Source organism: Rattus norvegicus, chromosome 6 (genome assembly GCF_036323735.1).
Source record: "Rattus norvegicus strain BN/NHsdMcwi chromosome 6, GRCr8, whole genome shotgun sequence".
In the NCBI taxonomy this organism is placed as follows: domain Eukaryota; kingdom Metazoa; phylum Chordata; class Mammalia; order Rodentia; family Muridae; genus Rattus; species Rattus norvegicus.
Window position 1 is genome coordinate 105,758,497 of NC_086024.1, and position 17,322 is coordinate 105,775,818.

At 45.2% G+C, this 17,322-nt stretch overlaps 1 protein-coding gene and 3 pseudogenes across 1 annotated transcript; 1 reads left to right on the forward strand and 3 right to left on the reverse strand.

The window, feature by feature from the left end:
• Positions 2,930–3,659, forward strand: Dnajc17-ps2 (DnaJ heat shock protein family (Hsp40) member C17, pseudogene 2; annotated as a pseudogene).
• Positions 7,425–8,830, reverse strand: LOC134479154 (ornithine decarboxylase-like; annotated as a pseudogene).
• A 2,998-nt stretch (positions 8,831–11,828) lies between these two features.
• Positions 11,829–12,233, reverse strand: LOC134479289 (M-phase phosphoprotein 6-like). The gene has a single exon (XM_063262720.1). It carries the CDS (start codon positions 12,231–12,233, stop codon positions 11,829–11,831), a length of 405 nt encoding a protein of 134 aa, XP_063118790.1.
• A 363-nt stretch (positions 12,234–12,596) lies between these two features.
• On the reverse strand, positions 12,597–13,586 carry LOC134479290 (dnaJ homolog subfamily C member 17-like; annotated as a pseudogene).
• Between the last annotated feature and the right edge of the window lie 3,736 nt (positions 13,587–17,322).

Here is a 17,322-nt window from a genome sequence, read left to right on the forward strand (position 1 = left end):
TATAGTGCAAAATGGAGAATTGCCCCAACGGTATACTGCCACTAATCTTTCCTTGTTGCGTACATTATGTTTTACTCTTAAAAATTCCTCCCAGCCTTCAATATGGCTGCGAAGGACCACATTGGCTAATTGGTTAGATCCTATGAGCAGTAGTGCTATGGGCACTGGGGCCATCCTGGCTGCTTTGAGACAAGTTACCCAAGGAGCCTCTTCAGGCAGCAGAGACACATCAGTCAATAATTCCACTGATCTGAACATCACAACTTTAATTATGATGCATAATTGTAGTTTTCCATCATGGCCGGAGCAAGGCAATCACACACTAGATAACTCTACCTATCGTAGAGTCTTACCCACTTGGCATCTGGCTTTCTATTAGCTAATCAATGGATAGATTTAATCCAAGAATAAATTGAAGCATTATATCATATGACACAGCTGTCCTGTGTTTCCTCCCTTAGAGGTTTATGCATTACTCCTTTGCAAGCTAATTTTTCTCAGTATTCTCAACAGGGCAAAGAAATCTCGAATTACCTGAAAGGAAACTGGTCCATGAAAGCAGAGCAACTATCGAGACAATTGCTGATGCAAATTGCTGTCCTTAACAACACTAGATTGGAACCCATCACGTTTGGAGATTTCACCTCATGGATTACTAATGCTTTTTCCTTTTTTAAGCAATGGGCTGGCATGTTTGCCTGGGGGGCCATAGTCCTCTCGGGATGTGGAGTATGTCTATGGCTCTTCTGCCGTTTACAACGAGAACATGCTAGACACAAAGCGATTGTTTACCAGGCTATGGTCACCATTGAAAATGGTGCGTCTCCCAACATATGGCTGCCCTCTTTTAAAAATTAAGAGTTCGCCCTAGATCATTTTTGTCATGATCATGTGAAGTCATTGTATCCAGAGACGGGCAACTTTCCTCGGGCTTGGACCAACCTAAGACACGGGGCCTGGTGGCAATAGGGTAACCCAATGACGGGCAAGGCCAAGTCTCCTAGAGGTACGACCTAAGACAGGAGCAATGGCAATATTGATGTGACACCCTGATCTAGACAAGTCATAGACAGAGGTGGCTACACCCCGTTTAAACATACAGGCTGGTCAAATGCTCCTCTGCCCAGTTTCTCCCCCAATAAACACACACGTATAGACCAGAACGGTGTGTTACAGCATAAGTTCATTTCCCGCCACTGGGGTGCAGTCCTAACTGCAAGAGTGGCTCGCCATGGCCGAGCTGGGCACTCTGTGAGGCATGTCTGATCTCTCTCAGACCACTACTTCTATCTAATTTTTTTTTATAAAACAAAAAAGGGGGAGTTGTAGGGAGTGGCACATATAGATAAAAAGATGGCGCTGACATCCGGTGGTTGTTTGTGGTAAACAACCGTACAGTGCATGTGTGGGCATACCTCCGGCATCTACAAGGCCAGGGTGATATTCCTGCTAATAAGGTATTTCATGCTCCACCAATCCCTAGAGGACAAATATACAGCCATAGTCTGTTTTGTATATAAGGCGAGTGCCTTTGTTGCTCGGGGTCCCCCGTATCAACAATGAGGTGTTCCTGAAATAAAGGCTGTTGAGAAGAATCCGACAGTATTGCATCTTCCTTGCTGGCCGAGGTGGGCGTGACACTTAACAGGACAAATAATACAATGTCCTACGTTTTGGGTGATTGGGGCTAGTTCTTTAAATGAATCAATCCTGCTCCTCAAATTGGGAATCTGAGTGTCCAAATGCTAAAGATCCTCAACCCTGAAAGGTTTTTGATTGATCAACAAAGAGCCAACAGGCAATGACTAGGCAGGTAGACTGAGGCAGGCCTATATGTGTCTGCTCTTCTTCCCTGCCATGGTGATCTCCCCCCCCTTCTTCTGTCCTAGTTCCTAGCCCCTGCATATCTCAAAGTTCTGCAATTATGGAGATGCCTGCACAAATTAAAAGTGAAAATGCTCTCACATATTGTCTTAGTGAGGTTTTTCTAGAGTCACAGAACTTATTGGTAGTCTCTACATACTAAGAGAATTGGTTAATGACTTACAGTCTGTAGTCTAACTCCCCAACAATGATCAGCAGCAGCAGCTGTGAATCTAGGATCTAGCACTGGCTTCCTCCCAGGAGGCAGGCAGGCAACAAAGGACAGACTCTTTCCTTCCGAAAATGTCCTTATGTAAGTCTCCAGCAGAAGGTATGTCCCAGATTAAAGGTGTGTACCACCACACCTGGCTCTGGGGCTTGCTTTGTCCCAGGTGACCTTGAACTCAGATCTCTTTGCCTTAAGCTCCTGGGATTCATAGTCACTTTGCCTCAAGATCTTCATACCAAAATCCAGGCCAGAAACCTATATCTCCCAGCCTCAAGATCAGGATCTAAGGTGTTGGTGGTCTGATGGCTTAGCTGGTGAGACAGCAGCGGTGATTTAATCTCTGTGATGTACACAGAAGTGGCAGCAGGTGTAAAGGAAGTGCTCAACATCAGGACCCTCAGTAGCAATCTCGGGTCATGTGCGCACAAGAGGCTTGCACTGCAATTCTAGGGCAATGTGACTTTGTCCTGGGAATGCACACTTCCATCCATCTTTACAAAGGCTCCCTGCCACAAGCCCAGGGTAGCCCAGGATGGTCCTAACTGCAGACAACAGACATGTGGTGAGGAAGGCCTATCCTCTGCTCCAGAGTTCGGTGGCAGTGGGGCAGGGGTGCCAGGCCACATGGGCTCGGGGATATCAAATTCCTCACGAGGTGCATCTGAGTCGTGGCACCAATGTGAGAGTTCCTGGTTCAATCCTGTGATTCAGAACTCATGTTAGCTTTTCAAATCTTGGCCCATGTCTGGATAGAACACACCCAACCACTATGATTTCCTTGAGACAATGAACCAAGTACCCTGTATAAGAAAATCATGTACAGGACTCCTGGGAGTTGTATCAATGCAGGTTTAGGGTAGAATCATGACGGTGACCAAAGAGCTCTTACAGATGGATCTGTACACACTGCTGGGTGTCGAAGAGAATGTGGCAAACACAGAGGTGAAGAAGGCCTATAGACAAAAAGCACTCTCCTGCCACCCAGACAAAAACCCAGATAACCCCAGAGCAGCTGAACTCTTCCACCTGCTGTCCCAGGCCTTGGAGGTTCTGACAGATGCTGCAGCCAGGGCTGCTTATGACAAGGAAAGGAAAGCCAGGAAGCGGGCCACAGAAAGGACCCAGAGACTTGAGGAGAACAGGAAGAAACTGAAGCTCGACCAGGAGGCCAGGGAGCAGCAGGCCCAGGCCCAGGGTACTGAGGAAGAGGAGGAGAGCAGGAGCACCACCACACTAGAACAGGAGATTGCTCAATTTCGAGCAGAGGGTTCCCGTCAGTTGGAAGAGCAACAAAGGCTGATCCAGGAGCAGACCCTCCAGGACCGAGAACAGAGGCTGAGAGGAAGAACAGAAAATAGAGAAGGCAAAGGAACCCCCAAACTAAAGCTTAAGTGGACATGCAAGAAGGAGGATGAGTCCCAAGGGGGCTTACTCCTGAGATGTCCTCCTGAGGCTTTTACACAAGTATAAGGAGGTTCTTAATTGGTACTTTCCAGAAAGAAGGCAGGCAACGCATAGTGGGGTATGCAACTGTCAGAGCTGCGGAGCTGGCCGTCAGAAGTGAAGTCAGAACCAGCCCTTGTGATTAACAAGTGGAATAACTGTTACTAAAGACCAGCTGCTTGGTAATGGGCTAGGGTGGCTGTTGGTGATGTCTGCAGGTTTTCCGTACTCAGAGAAAATGTTTATAAGGTTCTGTTGGTAGCCTTGTTTTTCCTTCTCTGTAGATACATAAGCATAGCCACATCCCCTTAATATTATTGCAGGTTTCCATACTAAAGTCGTTTCATTTTCACCAACATTAAGAACACTGAGAGTCAGAACCTGCAGACATCACCAACAGCCAGCCTAGCCAGAAGCTGGGTGCCACCTTGAATCAGCTTCTGCAAATGGCCAGATGATCCTCAGAGTTTGGTGATGTCCTCACCACTGGTCTGACCAGCTGTGGCCCAGTGCTTTTTCTCTGTAGGCATATCAAGAACTGTGAGCAGCTTTACTAGGGAAAAGCTTGATTGCTATATCCTAAATGAAGGCTTTACTGCCAAGGATATTCTACACCAAGAAGAAGAAAGAAGAAGGAGGTGGAGGAGGAGAAGGAGCAGGAAGAAGAAGAAGAAGAAGAAGAAGAAGAAGAAGAAGAAGAAGAAGAAGAAGAAGAAGAAGAAGAAGAAGAAGAAGAAGAAGAAGAAGAAGAAAATTGTTTCTTCCCCAGACAATAAAGATGCTTTCTGTATTGCAGATCTCAAAGACATTCTAAAGCCCAGCAGCGTGTAGAGATCCATCTGTAAGAACTCTTTGGAGAATTCTAGCCTAAACTTGAATTGATACTACAACTCCCAGGAGTCCCATACTTGGTTTACTTATACAGGGTGCCTGGTTCATTGGCTCACGGAAATGATGAAATGGACAAATTACTAATAGAAAACAGGTTTAGAATCCTCTAATTTTCTTGACAGACATGTTTATGGGAAAGGTTTAAAGAACAAAACTTCCATCCCTTAACAAGACAAATAATACAATGTCCTAAGTTTTGGGGGATTGATGCTAATGCTTTAAATGAATCCTGCCTCCAAAAATGGGAATCAGAGTGTCCAAATGCTAAAGATCTTCATCCCCAGATGGTTTTTGATTGATCAACCAAGACCCAACAACCAATGACTAGGCAAGTAGACCGAGGCAGGCCTGTATGTGTCTGCTCTTCTTCCCTGCCATGGTGATCTTGCCCCCTTCCTCTATCCTAGTTCCTAGCCCCTGTAGATATCAATGTTCTGCAATTACGGAGATGCTTGCACAAATTAAAAGTGAAGATGCTCTCACATATTGACTTAATGAGGTTTCTCTAGAGTCACAGAACTTATTGGTAGTCTCTACACAGTAAGAGAATTGTTTGATGACTTACAGTCTGTAGTCCAACTCACCAACAACGATCAGCAGCAGCAGCTGTGAATGGAAGTCCAAGGATCTAGCAATGGCTTCCTCCCAGGAGGCAGGCAGGCGACAAGAGACAGACTCTTTGCTCCTTCCAGTGTCCTTATGTAGGTCTCCAGCAGGAGGTGTGTCCCAGATTAAAGGTGTGTACTGGATTAAAGGTCCGTCCCAGATTAAAGGTGTGTACCACCTCCCATGGCTCTGGGACTTGCTTTGTCCCAGTTGACCTTTGATTCAGAGATCTCTTTGCCTTAAGTTCCTGGGATTCATAGCCACTTTGCCTGCAGATCTCCATACCAAGATCCAGGCCAGAAACTTGTATCTCCCAGCCTCAAGATCAGGATCAAAGGTGAGCCTTCCAGTGCTGGATTTTAGTTCATTCCAGATATAATCAAGTTAACAATCAGGAATAGCCACTACAAGATCTTATCCAATAAGGTGCAACAATTCCTAGCATATAAGAATATAAAACCTGTTACAATATACCATATAATCCCATGGGACAAGGTATTCTAGAAAGAGTCAATTGTACCATCAAAAGAGATGCCCATTAAATAAAAAAAGAAAGTAAAAATGGACAAACAAACAAACACATAAAAAAAAAAAACCAACCCAAGGACAGAATAAATAATGCATTGTTAACTCTCAGGGGTTTTTTCCAAGATTCTTTATTTTCAAAATTATCTCTGTTGTGGTTTGCCCTGGAGTTACCTTTATTTTGATGCTAATTCCACTTCTTCAAGGACAGTCAAGAACTCAGGATTCAGGTGACTTCACCAGAACCTTATCTCCATTGAATTTGTAAAATACAGGTGAGAGTCAGGGACAGGATAGAAGGAGGCCTGTCATTGGGTGAGATGGAAGGAGAGGCGGGAGAAAAGTTTGAAGGAAGAGGTGGAGACTGGGATGGAAAGGAGAGAGAGGAGCAAGGAGAGAGAGGGAGAGAAGCCATGGCAGGTGACTTCAAGATTCTGCTCTGTGTGTTTACAGGTTGTTATTAATGTTCTTATGGGATGGATGGTACTGGGCTTTGTAGGTTTCGATGGACAATGATAACATACCAATTGTGTCAAAGGTTATTGTGTTGTGTGGTCTTTCAGGTGTAGATTTAAGTGTAATAGAATGTGGGGCGGCTGGTCTGGGCCACCACAGAGTTGGGATGTGTTTCTCCCAAGATATCTAGCAGATTTCTTGAGGCACCACGGTGCCGGATCTAGCAGGATAAAAGACAACCTTATACTTTTTTAAAAATTTTTTATATTTTTACAACAACAGGTCACAACATAAGCTTTTGGTGCATTCTGCCAATGTACAAGCTACAAATGCTTGCTCAGCAGCTGGGGGTCACTCAATCGTATCATGTCTGAAAAGTAAATAAAAGTCCATATAAAACACTGTGTTCCATTAGACAAGATTGATGAAGCAAAGAAGTGCAGACCGACAGGAGCCGGATGTAGATCGCTCCTGAGAGACACAGCCAGAATACAGCAAATACAGAGGCGAATACCAGCAGCAAACCACTGAACTGAGAATAGGACCCCTGTTGAAGGAATCAGAGAAAGAACTGGAAGAGCTTGAAGGGGCTCGAGACCCCATATGTACAACAATGCCAAGCAACCAGAGCTTCCAGGGACTAAGCCACTACCTAAAGACTATACATGTACTGACCCTGGACTCTGACCTCATAGGTAGCAATGAATATCCTAGTAAGAGCACCAGTGGAAGGGGAAGCCCTGGGTCCTGCTAAGACTGAACCCCCAGTGAACTAGACTGTTGGGGGGAGGGGGACAATGGGGGGAGGGTGGGGAGGGGAACACCGATAAGAAAGGGGAGGGGGGAGGGGGATGTTTGCCCGGAAACTGGGAAAGGGAATAACACTCGAAATGTATATAAGAAATACTCAAGTTAATAATAATAATAAAAAAAAAAAAAAAACACTGTGTTCCTATGGAAACTTTAAACATTTAAGTGTGACCCCATTTCCTAGCTTTCCATACTGCATTGGTGCCAACTCTACTCTTACAAAGATGTTGGGCCCTACCTTGGTGTTTCCCTCCCCCCTCGCTGAGCCTTTTAGCCTGCCATAGCAAGAAATTGTTTACACCCTTGGGAGCTGCTCTGGGAGCTGCTCTTAGCCCCTGATTTGGGGCTGGGATTCTCCATGGCACCCTTCCTCCCCACTGAGCCTTCCTGCTTGTTGTTGTTAAGAAGTTGTTTATGCCCCTGATTGGGCCGGAACTTTCACCACATAGACTTTTCCTGTTTTCCTGGTTGGGGGTTTTCACCTACCTTGTTGTTTTCCAAGGCTTTTGCCTTGGGTATATAAGGAGATCTCAGTAAAGCCTTGGAGGCACTCGCTGAAAACGGATGACCTGTGTACTTGATTTATTTCAATCCCACAGACCTACGCCCGATATTCAAACACTGTCGGTGCAGGCGCCAACACAAAGAGATTCCAAACCAGCAGTAAATCAGTTAAATGATCCCCCAAATGCCTGAATTCAAAATAAACAGGCAGGAAAGAGCTACAAGGATGGCATCTACACATTGAGAGTAGCAGAGGCACAGGCTGTAGGGTGAGGGTCCTTCCTGCTCTCCTGGAGGCAAGAAATGGGAAAAGAGCCAACATCCTGCTCATCCACCTCTGGAGGGAAGCCATGGCTCTGTATCTCCTGCATGAGTAACCACATTGGCGGTGAGAATAAAGAATAGATGTTTGTCCTCTGGAGTCCATTGAAAGTAGAAGCAGGAGCAATGGTGGATGCACCCATGTTCTCAAAATTTTGTAGTGCTTAAAATTACATGTTGTATCTTCTGATACAGGAGAGCCACCACCAATATCAAGCAGATACATGCTGACAACAACTTTTGTGCCCATGGGAACGACACAACTGGCATCTGTCAGTGCCTGCAAGAAGGTCTCAGGGGCAGTACATCCACTTCCCGCATGGAAGCTGATGCCAATGATGTCACTCTTTATCTGCTTTGCCTTTTCCATGAGAAGCCTGCTGGTTTTGAGTGAGACACCAAATTTAACATTGAGGGGACAAAATGCTTTGGAAGTGTCAATGTCCAACTGCAAAACCAACTTTGCCTTTGTCTGTGCTCTGTTGACTTGCATCAATTCAATTTCACTGTCAAAAGTCCTAATGTGGACTCCATTACTGGTGGCATACTTGATTTGAGACACTTGTTTACAAGGATTTGCATAGGTAATGCTCTGGAGCCACCCCAATCCTGTACACCAATTGTATTTCAGTCTTGCTTGCACAGTCAAATCCTGTAGAATTTCCAGCTAGAGTTCAGCTGTCATTCTACCTGTCTGTGAGGGAGTAACAGGGTAAGAGCTTTTAGTCATGTCAGATGCTGCTTTAGAATGTCTTTGAGTTCTGCAATATAGAAAGCATCTTTATTGTCAGGGGAAGAAACTTCTTCTTCCTCTTCTTCTTCTTCTTCCTCCTCCTCCTCCTCTTGCTCCTCCTCTTCCTCCTCCTCCTCCTCCTCTTCTTCTTCTACATTGTCTTCTTCTTCTTCATCATCATCTTCCTCATTGTCTTCTTCTATGTCTTCTTCTTCTTCTACGTCTTCTTCTTCTTCTTCTAACTCTTCTAACTCTTCTTCTAACTCTTCTAATTCTTCTAACTCTTCTAATTCTTCTTCTTTTCCTCCTGCTCCTCCTGCTCCTCCTGCTCCTGCTCCTCCTCCTCCTCCCCCCCCTCCTCCTCCTCTCAATTGGTGTAGAATGTCCTTGGCAGTAAAGCCTTCATTGAGGATATAACAATTGAGCTTTTCCTTAGTAAACCTGCTCATGGTCCTTGATATGCCTACAGAAAAAACACTGGGCCTCAGCTGGTCAGACCAGTGTTGAGGACAACACCAAACCCTGAGGATCATCTGGCCATTTGCAGAAGCTGATTCAAGGTGGCACCAAGCTTCTGGCTAGGGTGGCTCTTGGTGATGTCTGCAGGTTCTGACCCTCAGCGGTGTTAATGTTGGCGAAAATGAAACAATGTTAGTATGGAAACCTGCAATAATATTAAGGGTATGTGGCTATGCTTATGTATCTACAGAGAAGGAAAAACATGGCTACCAACAGAACCTTATAAACATTTTCTCTGAGTAGAGAAAACCTGTTTTCACCTGAGACAGGGTCTTCACAAAGTAAAAAGCCCAGGTGATTCACAGACTGTCTCAGTTACTGATTTCTCCTAACTGTGCATACAAAGAAACCTCAAAAGGGCTAGGACAGAAACCAGAAGAACAGATTGGGCAACAAATGCTACAGCTACCTTTTCTCAAACTAACCCTTGCCCACTTTGGGACCCATGCAGGAATTGTTCACCCCAATTCAACAGGCAGCAGTTTTATGAAGTTTGTTGCCCTAGTCCCTCAAGGTGGGGTGGACAGGTTGGATCATTAGATGTGGTATAATTGTTATCTAGGCTGGAAGGCTGTTACTGATTATGATCAGAGATTGACAGACATCTAAAGTCTTTTTTTGGAATTACCGTATGCTAGAAATTTCAGGAATTTTTGTTCAGTAATTTTCTACTGAGAGGAATGTAACATTTGTGTTTAATCACTGAATATTGATTTAAATTTCTTTCAATATACAATAATTCTAACATACACTCAAATTTATATTGTTTTGAATATTGCATATAGAAATGTTTTGTTAATTGTTTGACTAAAGCCTACCTATGACATTTATTGAAAATGTGATGTTTTTACAATAATTTTCATTCTTTAGATTGCTAATGATTGGAAAAGGACAATTCTTCAAGGGAAAGGGGGATATGAAATGGAAACCTCTAGTTATTTGGGAAGTTAATTTTGCCAAATGATTTCTGCGGCACACCTGTGAGGGATGTCTTGCTAAAGCAAACATGTCAAAGTTGTCCTGATGCAGACACTGGTGAAAGAATGTTTGGCTGTAGAAGACAGTGAGAGGACACTTGATGAAGGAGTATAAATCTGACCCCTCAGACTGGGAGATGAGCCCTGAGCATTGGTTTGCTCCACCTCTCCAATCCTCAGTAAAGATACTGCATGTATTTCTCCACATTACATAGCGTGGTTGAGCTCAACCTGTGATAAAGCTGCCATGGAGAGAAGCTCTCCCAAGAACTGCTTGTGAGGTTCCCGCAGCAGTTTGTCACCTCTGTGCCCTGACCTCAGGTCGGTGGCCAGCCTGGTGGTTTCTTCAGGATTGAAGTACAGCTGCCTGGTGTCTACTTGCTGACAGGAGTGTACTGTGCCTACTAGTTCGAGCCTGTTTTCTGCCTGCCTGGAGGACTGGTCTGCAGCTGCTGAGTCCTGTTTGGTGTTTGCTCTGGGACCGAACAGCTGCCCAAGGAGATGGAGCTCAAACCAGAGAAAGACTGCTGAGCAGGTCCACTTCCCCACATCCTAATAACTTTTCTCTTCCACTACCCCTGCTCTGTGGTGGGCTAGAGGAGCGCTTAAGAGGAGGTTTCAAAACATTTATGCCTACAGGTGGCACCCAAAGAACAAGGTTCAGGCTTGGTGAATGAGACTGGGGATGTACCCCATGATGAAAAGGGGAAAGAAACAGACTGGAAGGGAAGGAGCTCCCCTGCCCTGCTCCCTGTGCTTTCACTACCAGGTGCCCAATGCCTCAGGGAGACAAGGGGCTGGGAAGAGCAGGAGGCAGCACAGGCACAAAGGGTGATGTGTGAGTGAGTGCACTCCCACAAGATTGTCTCAGGCCTGCAGAAACGCATGCACCCTTCCTAGCGTCTCTGCAGCACGTGCCTGCTACTGATGCTATTCCTGACAGTGAGCTGACCTGGCAACTGATAGAAATGCCAGATTTTGAAGCATTTTAAAGAATCCATTGTTTTGTATCATTACCATAATTATATGTTAGGGAGGACTACCAATTCCAGAGGTATCAACTTTTTTATATGAAGCACATTTATTACAGAACATTAGAAAAATGATCCAGATGACTGTTTAAAATAAAGAGCATGAGAATACTCTGGGCTGGAGAGCCATGTCTGTTCCTGGTCAATCACTTCTGAAAAGTTCTCAAATATTGAAATCCAAAGCAAATGAATTGGCTTGACATGATTCAAAAAGTAAAATATAAACGTAAGGGCAGTAAAACCAAGGCAATAATTAGTTTACAATCCTCATTCCTGGAGAGTAACTGAGAGCAGGTGTAGGTGTGTGCCCTGTCTGTGTGTATATTCACACAGAATCAGGCCAAAAGTCTAGGGAGCGGCGTGTACCCACATATGTGAAGCCCCGAATGCCGTCAAAAGTATGTGTAACATCCATCAACCATCTGTCTCAAGAACAGCACATTTCCAAACCTAGGCATCCCTTAGAAGGGACAGTCCTAGGGCTAGAGAGATGGCTCAGAGATTAAGAGCACTGACTGCTCTTCCAGAGGTCCTGAGTTCAAATCCCAGCAACCACATGGTGGCTCATACCCATCTGTAATGGGATCTGAAGCCCTCTTCTGGCGTGTCTGACGACAATGATAGTGTACTCATCTATAAGAAAGAAAGAAAGAAAGAAAAGAAAGAAAGAAAGAAAGAAAGAAAGAAAGAAAGAAAGAAAAGAAAGAAAGAAAGGAAGGAAGGAAGAAAGAAAGAAAGGAAGGAAGAAAGAAAGAAAGAACAGTCTTTTAATCAGTACAGAGGACAGGAGGGTGAGTTCAGACCATGCTGTTCTCACAGCATCCACTGCATCATAGGCGTCCATTTTAGTCTTGGGGCCTTAAGAACATCTTAATTTTAATGGCTTTTAAATTTCCATTTTCATCATCTTCTCAATTGGCTCAGTCCCTTTTCTTGGCAAACATTTTCCCAATTGTTCCCACCAAAGTCTCATATCTTCTTGCCATTTCTTCCCCCGACACATGACCCTCTATGGTCTCCTCCACTTCTGCTGCCGCCGCTCTGTTCTTGGAATTCATCCGAAGCATTAACTTCTCAACTTCAGGATTAAAGCCTCTGAATGGCATCCTTCTGTAGAGAAGATCTTCACACAGGGAGAAGCTCTGCTCTTCTATGATGAAGCTCTCCTCCTTCAACCCCGGCGAATCCAGGTACCAGTGCTCATCCCTGATCATCTTCTGTTCCTCCTCTTCTAGCTGTTTCTGGTTTTCCGAGTCCAGGCCCCTCTGCATGAACTTCATGCGCATCAGGTTTGTGGATAACTTAGTCTTCTGCTCCGACGCCATGTTGGATACATTTTCAGAGGCTTCCGCTGTACCCTGCTTGCGGAGGGTCAAGAGCAGAGTGAGACCTCACATTCGGTGCCAACTTTTTATACTGATGTAAACAAGTTGGGGATGGCAGGTTGTAAGTCAGATAAAATAAGCATGGTGGTCAAAAGTCCACATCAATTCAGAAGTCAGAATTGTATGCTATACTTATGGTATTAGAATATCCCGAACCTCTTAACGTAATTACTGATTCATTGAATGCCTATAGAGACTGCCGAATTTGTAACTGATAAATCTGAATTAACTTTATTTATTCAAATGCAACAGGCCTTGAAAATTAGATATTATCCATTACATATTATACATATTTGGTTTTCTTTTTGTTTGTTTGTTTTATAAAGAGTTTATTGGTGATGACTCAGAAAAGGGTGTGGAATGGGAAGGCTGAAGTCAGGGCTACGTGGGCCGCCCCTCATCTTCCTGCTGCATCTGGGCTATCAGGTGCTGTAGCACAGCGGCCTGGCGCATGCGCATCATGACCAGACCCTCATAGTCCCGTTCTGAGGACACTGAGGCCTTCGACAGTCCTGGGGGGCTGGTGTCCACCGTGCCCTGGGGCTGTCCCTCCAACCAGGAAACCTTCAAAGGGTTGTCAGCTAGGCCCACTTCATTTCTGACGGCCAACTCCGCAGCTCTGACAGTTGCAAACTCCACGATGGCATTGCCTGGCTTCTTTCTGGAAAGTACCAAGTTGAGAACCTCCCCATAATTATGTAAAAGCTTCAGGAGGACATCTCTGGAGTAGCCCCCTTGGGACTCGTCCTCCTTCTTGCATGTCCACTTAAGCTTTACTTTGGGGGTTCTTTTGCCTTCTCTATTTTCTGTTCTTCCTCTCAGCCTCTGTTCTCGGTCCTGGAGGGTCTGCTCCTGGATCAGCCTTTGCTGCTCTTCCAACTGACGGGAACCCTTTTCTCGTAATCAAGCAATCTCCTGCTCTAGTGTGGTGGTGCTCCTGCTCTCCTCCTCTTCCTCATTACCCTGGGCCTGGGCCTGCTGCTCCCTGGCCTCCAGGTCAAGCTTCAGTTTCTTCCTGTTCTCCTCAAGTCTCTGGGTCCTCTCTGCGGCCCGCTTCCTGGCTTTCCTCTCCTTCTCATAATCAGCCCTGGCTGCAGCATCAGTCAGTACCTCCAAGGCCTGGGATAGCTGGTAGAAGAGTTCAGCTGCTCTGGGGTTATCTAGATTTTTGTCTGGGTGGCAGGAGAGTGCTTTTTGTCTATAGGCCTTCTTCACCTCTTTGTCTGTTGCCTTCTCTTCGACGCCCAGCATCGTGTAGAAATCCATCTGTAAGAACCCTTTGGTCAGTGCCATGATTCTAGCCTTAACTTGAATTGATACTACAACTCCCAGGAGTCCCATACTTGGTTTACTTATACAGGGTGCCTGGTTCATTGGCTCAAGGAAATGATGAAATGGACAAATTACTAATAGGAAACAGGTTTAGAATCCTCTAATTTTCTTGAGAGACATGTTTATGGGAAAGGTTTAAAGAACAAAACTTCCATCCCTTAACAAGACAAATAATACAATGTCCTAAGTTTTGGGGGATTGATGCTAATGCTTTAAATAAATCCTGCCTCCAAAACTGGGATTCTGAGTGTCCAAATGCTAAAGATCCTCATCCCCAGATTTTTTGATTGATCAACAAAGAGCCAACAAACAATGACTAGGCAAGTAGACCGAGGCAGGACTGTATGTGTCTGCTCTTCTTCCCTGCCATGGTGATCTCGCCCCCTTCCTCTATCCTAGTTCCTAGCCCCTGCAGATCTCAATGTTCTGCAATTATGGAGAAGCCTGCACAAATTAAAAGTGAAAATGCTCTCACATATTGTCTTAGTGAGGTTTCTCTAGAGTCACAGAACTTATTGGTAGTCTCTACACAGTAAGAGAATTGTTTGATGACTTACAGTCTGTAGTCCAACTCACCAACAACGATCAGCAGCAGCAGCTGTGAATGGAAGTCCAAGGATCTAGCAATGGCTTCCTCCCAGGAGGCAGACAGGCAACAAGAGACAGACTCTTTGCTTCTTCCAGTGTCCTTATGTAGGTCTCCAGCAGGAGGTGTGTTCCAGATTAAAGGTGTGTACCACCTCCCATGCCTCTGGGACTTGCCTTGTCCCAGTCGACCTTTGATTCAGAGATCTCTTTGCCTTAAGTTCCTGGGATTCATAGCCAGTTTGCCTGCAGATCTCCATACCAAGATCCAGGCCAGAAACTTGTATCCCCCAGCCTCAATATCAGGATCAAAGGTGAGCCTTCCAGTGCTGGATTTTAGTTCATTCCAGATATAATCAAGTTAACAATCAGGAATAGCCACTACAAGATATTATCCAATAAAGTGCAACAATTCCTAGCCTATAAGAATATAAAACCTGTTACCATATACCATATAATCCCAGGGGACAAGTTGTTCTAGAAAGAGTCAATTGTGGCATTAAAAGAGATGCCCATTAAATAAAAAGTGAAAGTAAAAAACAAACAAACAAACAAAACCCAGGGGCAGACTAAATAATGCATTGTTAACTCTCAGTTTTTTTCCAAGATACTTTATTTTCAAAATGAGTCTCTGTTGTGGTTTTGCCCTGGAGCTATCTTCATTTTGATGCTAATTCCACTTCTTCAGTGACAGTCAGGATCTCCGGATTCAGGTGACTTCACCAGAACCTTATCTCCATTGATTTGTAAAATACAGGTGAGAGGCAGGGACAGGATAGAAGGAGGCCTGTCATTGGATGAGATGGAAGGATAGGCAGGAGAGAAGTTTGAAGGAAGAGGTGGAGACTGGGATGGGAAGGAGAGAGAGAGGAGAAAGGAGAGGGAGGGAGAGAAGCCATGGCAGGTGACTTCAAGATTCTGCTCTGCGTGTTTACAGGTTGTTATTAATGTTCTTATGGGATGGATGGTACTGGGCTTTGTATGTTTAGGTGGGCAATTATAACATACCAATTGGGTCAAAGGTTATTGTGTTGTGTGGTCTTTCAGGTGTAGATTTAAGTGTAATAGAATGTGGGGCGGCTGGTCTGGGCCACCACAGAGTTGGGATGTGTTTCTCCCAGGATATCTAGCAGATTTCTTGGGGCACCACGGTCCCAGATCAAGCAGGATAAAAGACAACCTTATACTTTTTTTTTTTATATATATTTTTACAACAACAGGTCACAACATAAGCTTTTGGTACATTCTGCCAATGAACAAGCTACAAATGCTTGCTCAGCAGCTGGGGGGCACTCAATCATATGTCTGAAAAGTAAATAAAAGTCCATATAAAACACTGTGTTCCTATGGAAACTTTAAACATTTAAGTGTGACCCCCATCTCCTAGCTTTCCATACAGCATTGGTGCCAACCCTACTCTTACAAAGAGATTCCAAACCAGCAGTAAATTAGTCAAATGATCCCCCCAAATGCCTGAATTCAAACTAAACAGGCAGGAAAGAGCTACAAGAATGGCATTTACACATTGAGAGTAGCAGAGGCACAGGCTGTAGGGTGAGGGTCCTTCCTGCTCTCCTGGAGGCAAGAAATGGGAAGAATGCCAACATCCTGCTCATCTACCTCTGGAGGGAAGCCATGGCTCTGTATCTCCTGCATGAGTAACCACATTGGTGGTGAGAGTAAAGAATAGATGTTTGTCCTCTGGAGTCCATTGAAAGTAGAAGCAGGAGCAATGGTGTATGCACCCATGTTCTCAAAATTTCGTAGAGCATGAAATTACATGTTGTATCTTCTGATACAGGAGAGCCACCACCAATATCAACCAGATACATGCTGACAACAACTTTTGTGCCCTTGGCAAAGACACAACTGGCATCTGTCAGTGCCTGCAAGAAGGTCTCAGGGGCAGGACATCCACTGCCCGCATGGAAGCTGAGGCCAATGATGTCAATCTTTATCTCCTTTGCCTTTTCCATGAGAAGCCTGCTGGTTTTGAGTGAGACACCAAATTTAACATTGAGGGGACAAAATGCTTTGGAAGTGTCAATGTCTGTCCCACGCGCGCCTTCTTGCCGGAAAGAAGCACGAGGACATAGAAATTCTTACTATAGGTAAAACTTTAATTCTCTCTTATGGTGGAAGCCCCGCGCGCCGGCTAGGCGCGCCTATTTAACCCTCGCGCGCGCATCCACACCTGATTGGTTGCTTACTCATGACCTCATCAGGCACGTCCCGGAATGGGCAAAGACCTGGCATGAACGCACTCTTGCACATGCGCACACAGTTAATCTCCTGATAGGGAGTCGGCTGGCGGGGCGAAGGCTAGCGCCATCTTGACTGACTTGGCCTTCCACGTGGGGCGCAGTGGAAGCCAGCGCCATCTAGTGGTGGCGAATGTTATTGCGGCCCTTTACATCTCCCCCTTTTCTTTTTATTAATTAATAGCGGTAAACTATTGTCTAGGCTGGTCTAGGTCCCCGCAGTTACATCCATCTGCTGTGGCTCCTGTCTTAGGTCGTTCCTCTATGTCGCAGCCTTATCCGTCGAAGGGTAACCCTATCGCCACCGGGCCCCGTGTCTTAGATCGGTCTGTGCATGAGGAAAGTTGCCCGTCTCTGGATACCACAGTGCTGTGTGACAGTAACTGAATAATGGCCTAGGGCGAACTCTAAAAAGAGGCCAGCCAGAAGGTGAGTTAGTGGGGAGATCATGATCACCCTATCGCTTGCAATGAGGAAACCTCAGTGATGTAGAAGGGCTGATCAAAGGAATCTTGAGTCTCTCTCTCCCAGTGCAATGAACCCACAGGTCCATGGGGTGCAAGAGCAGAGAACTCAGATACCAACTAATTTTTGAAGATAGATAACCAAATTTTAGGGGAGGCCCCTTGTTCAAATGGCTGCAAGTGCTTGAGTGATAACGGCCTTGTCACGTTTTTGTTGAGATCTGAGTTTGCAAACCAACCATAGCATGAATACTAATCCACAGCATAGGGCTGCACCAAACAGAGCCACCCCCACCCATTCCTAGAAGTACTAGGAATTCAAATCCAAAGAGGTAGTGTGAGGACTAGAGGTAGTTTCCGAGGGGTCCATCCGGGAGTCATTTCTAG

Coding starts and splice junctions, on each gene's coding strand:
- LOC134479289 (XM_063262720.1), bottom strand. CDS start 12,233: ATGGCGTCGGAGCAGAAGACTAAGTTATCCACAAACCTGATGCGCATG.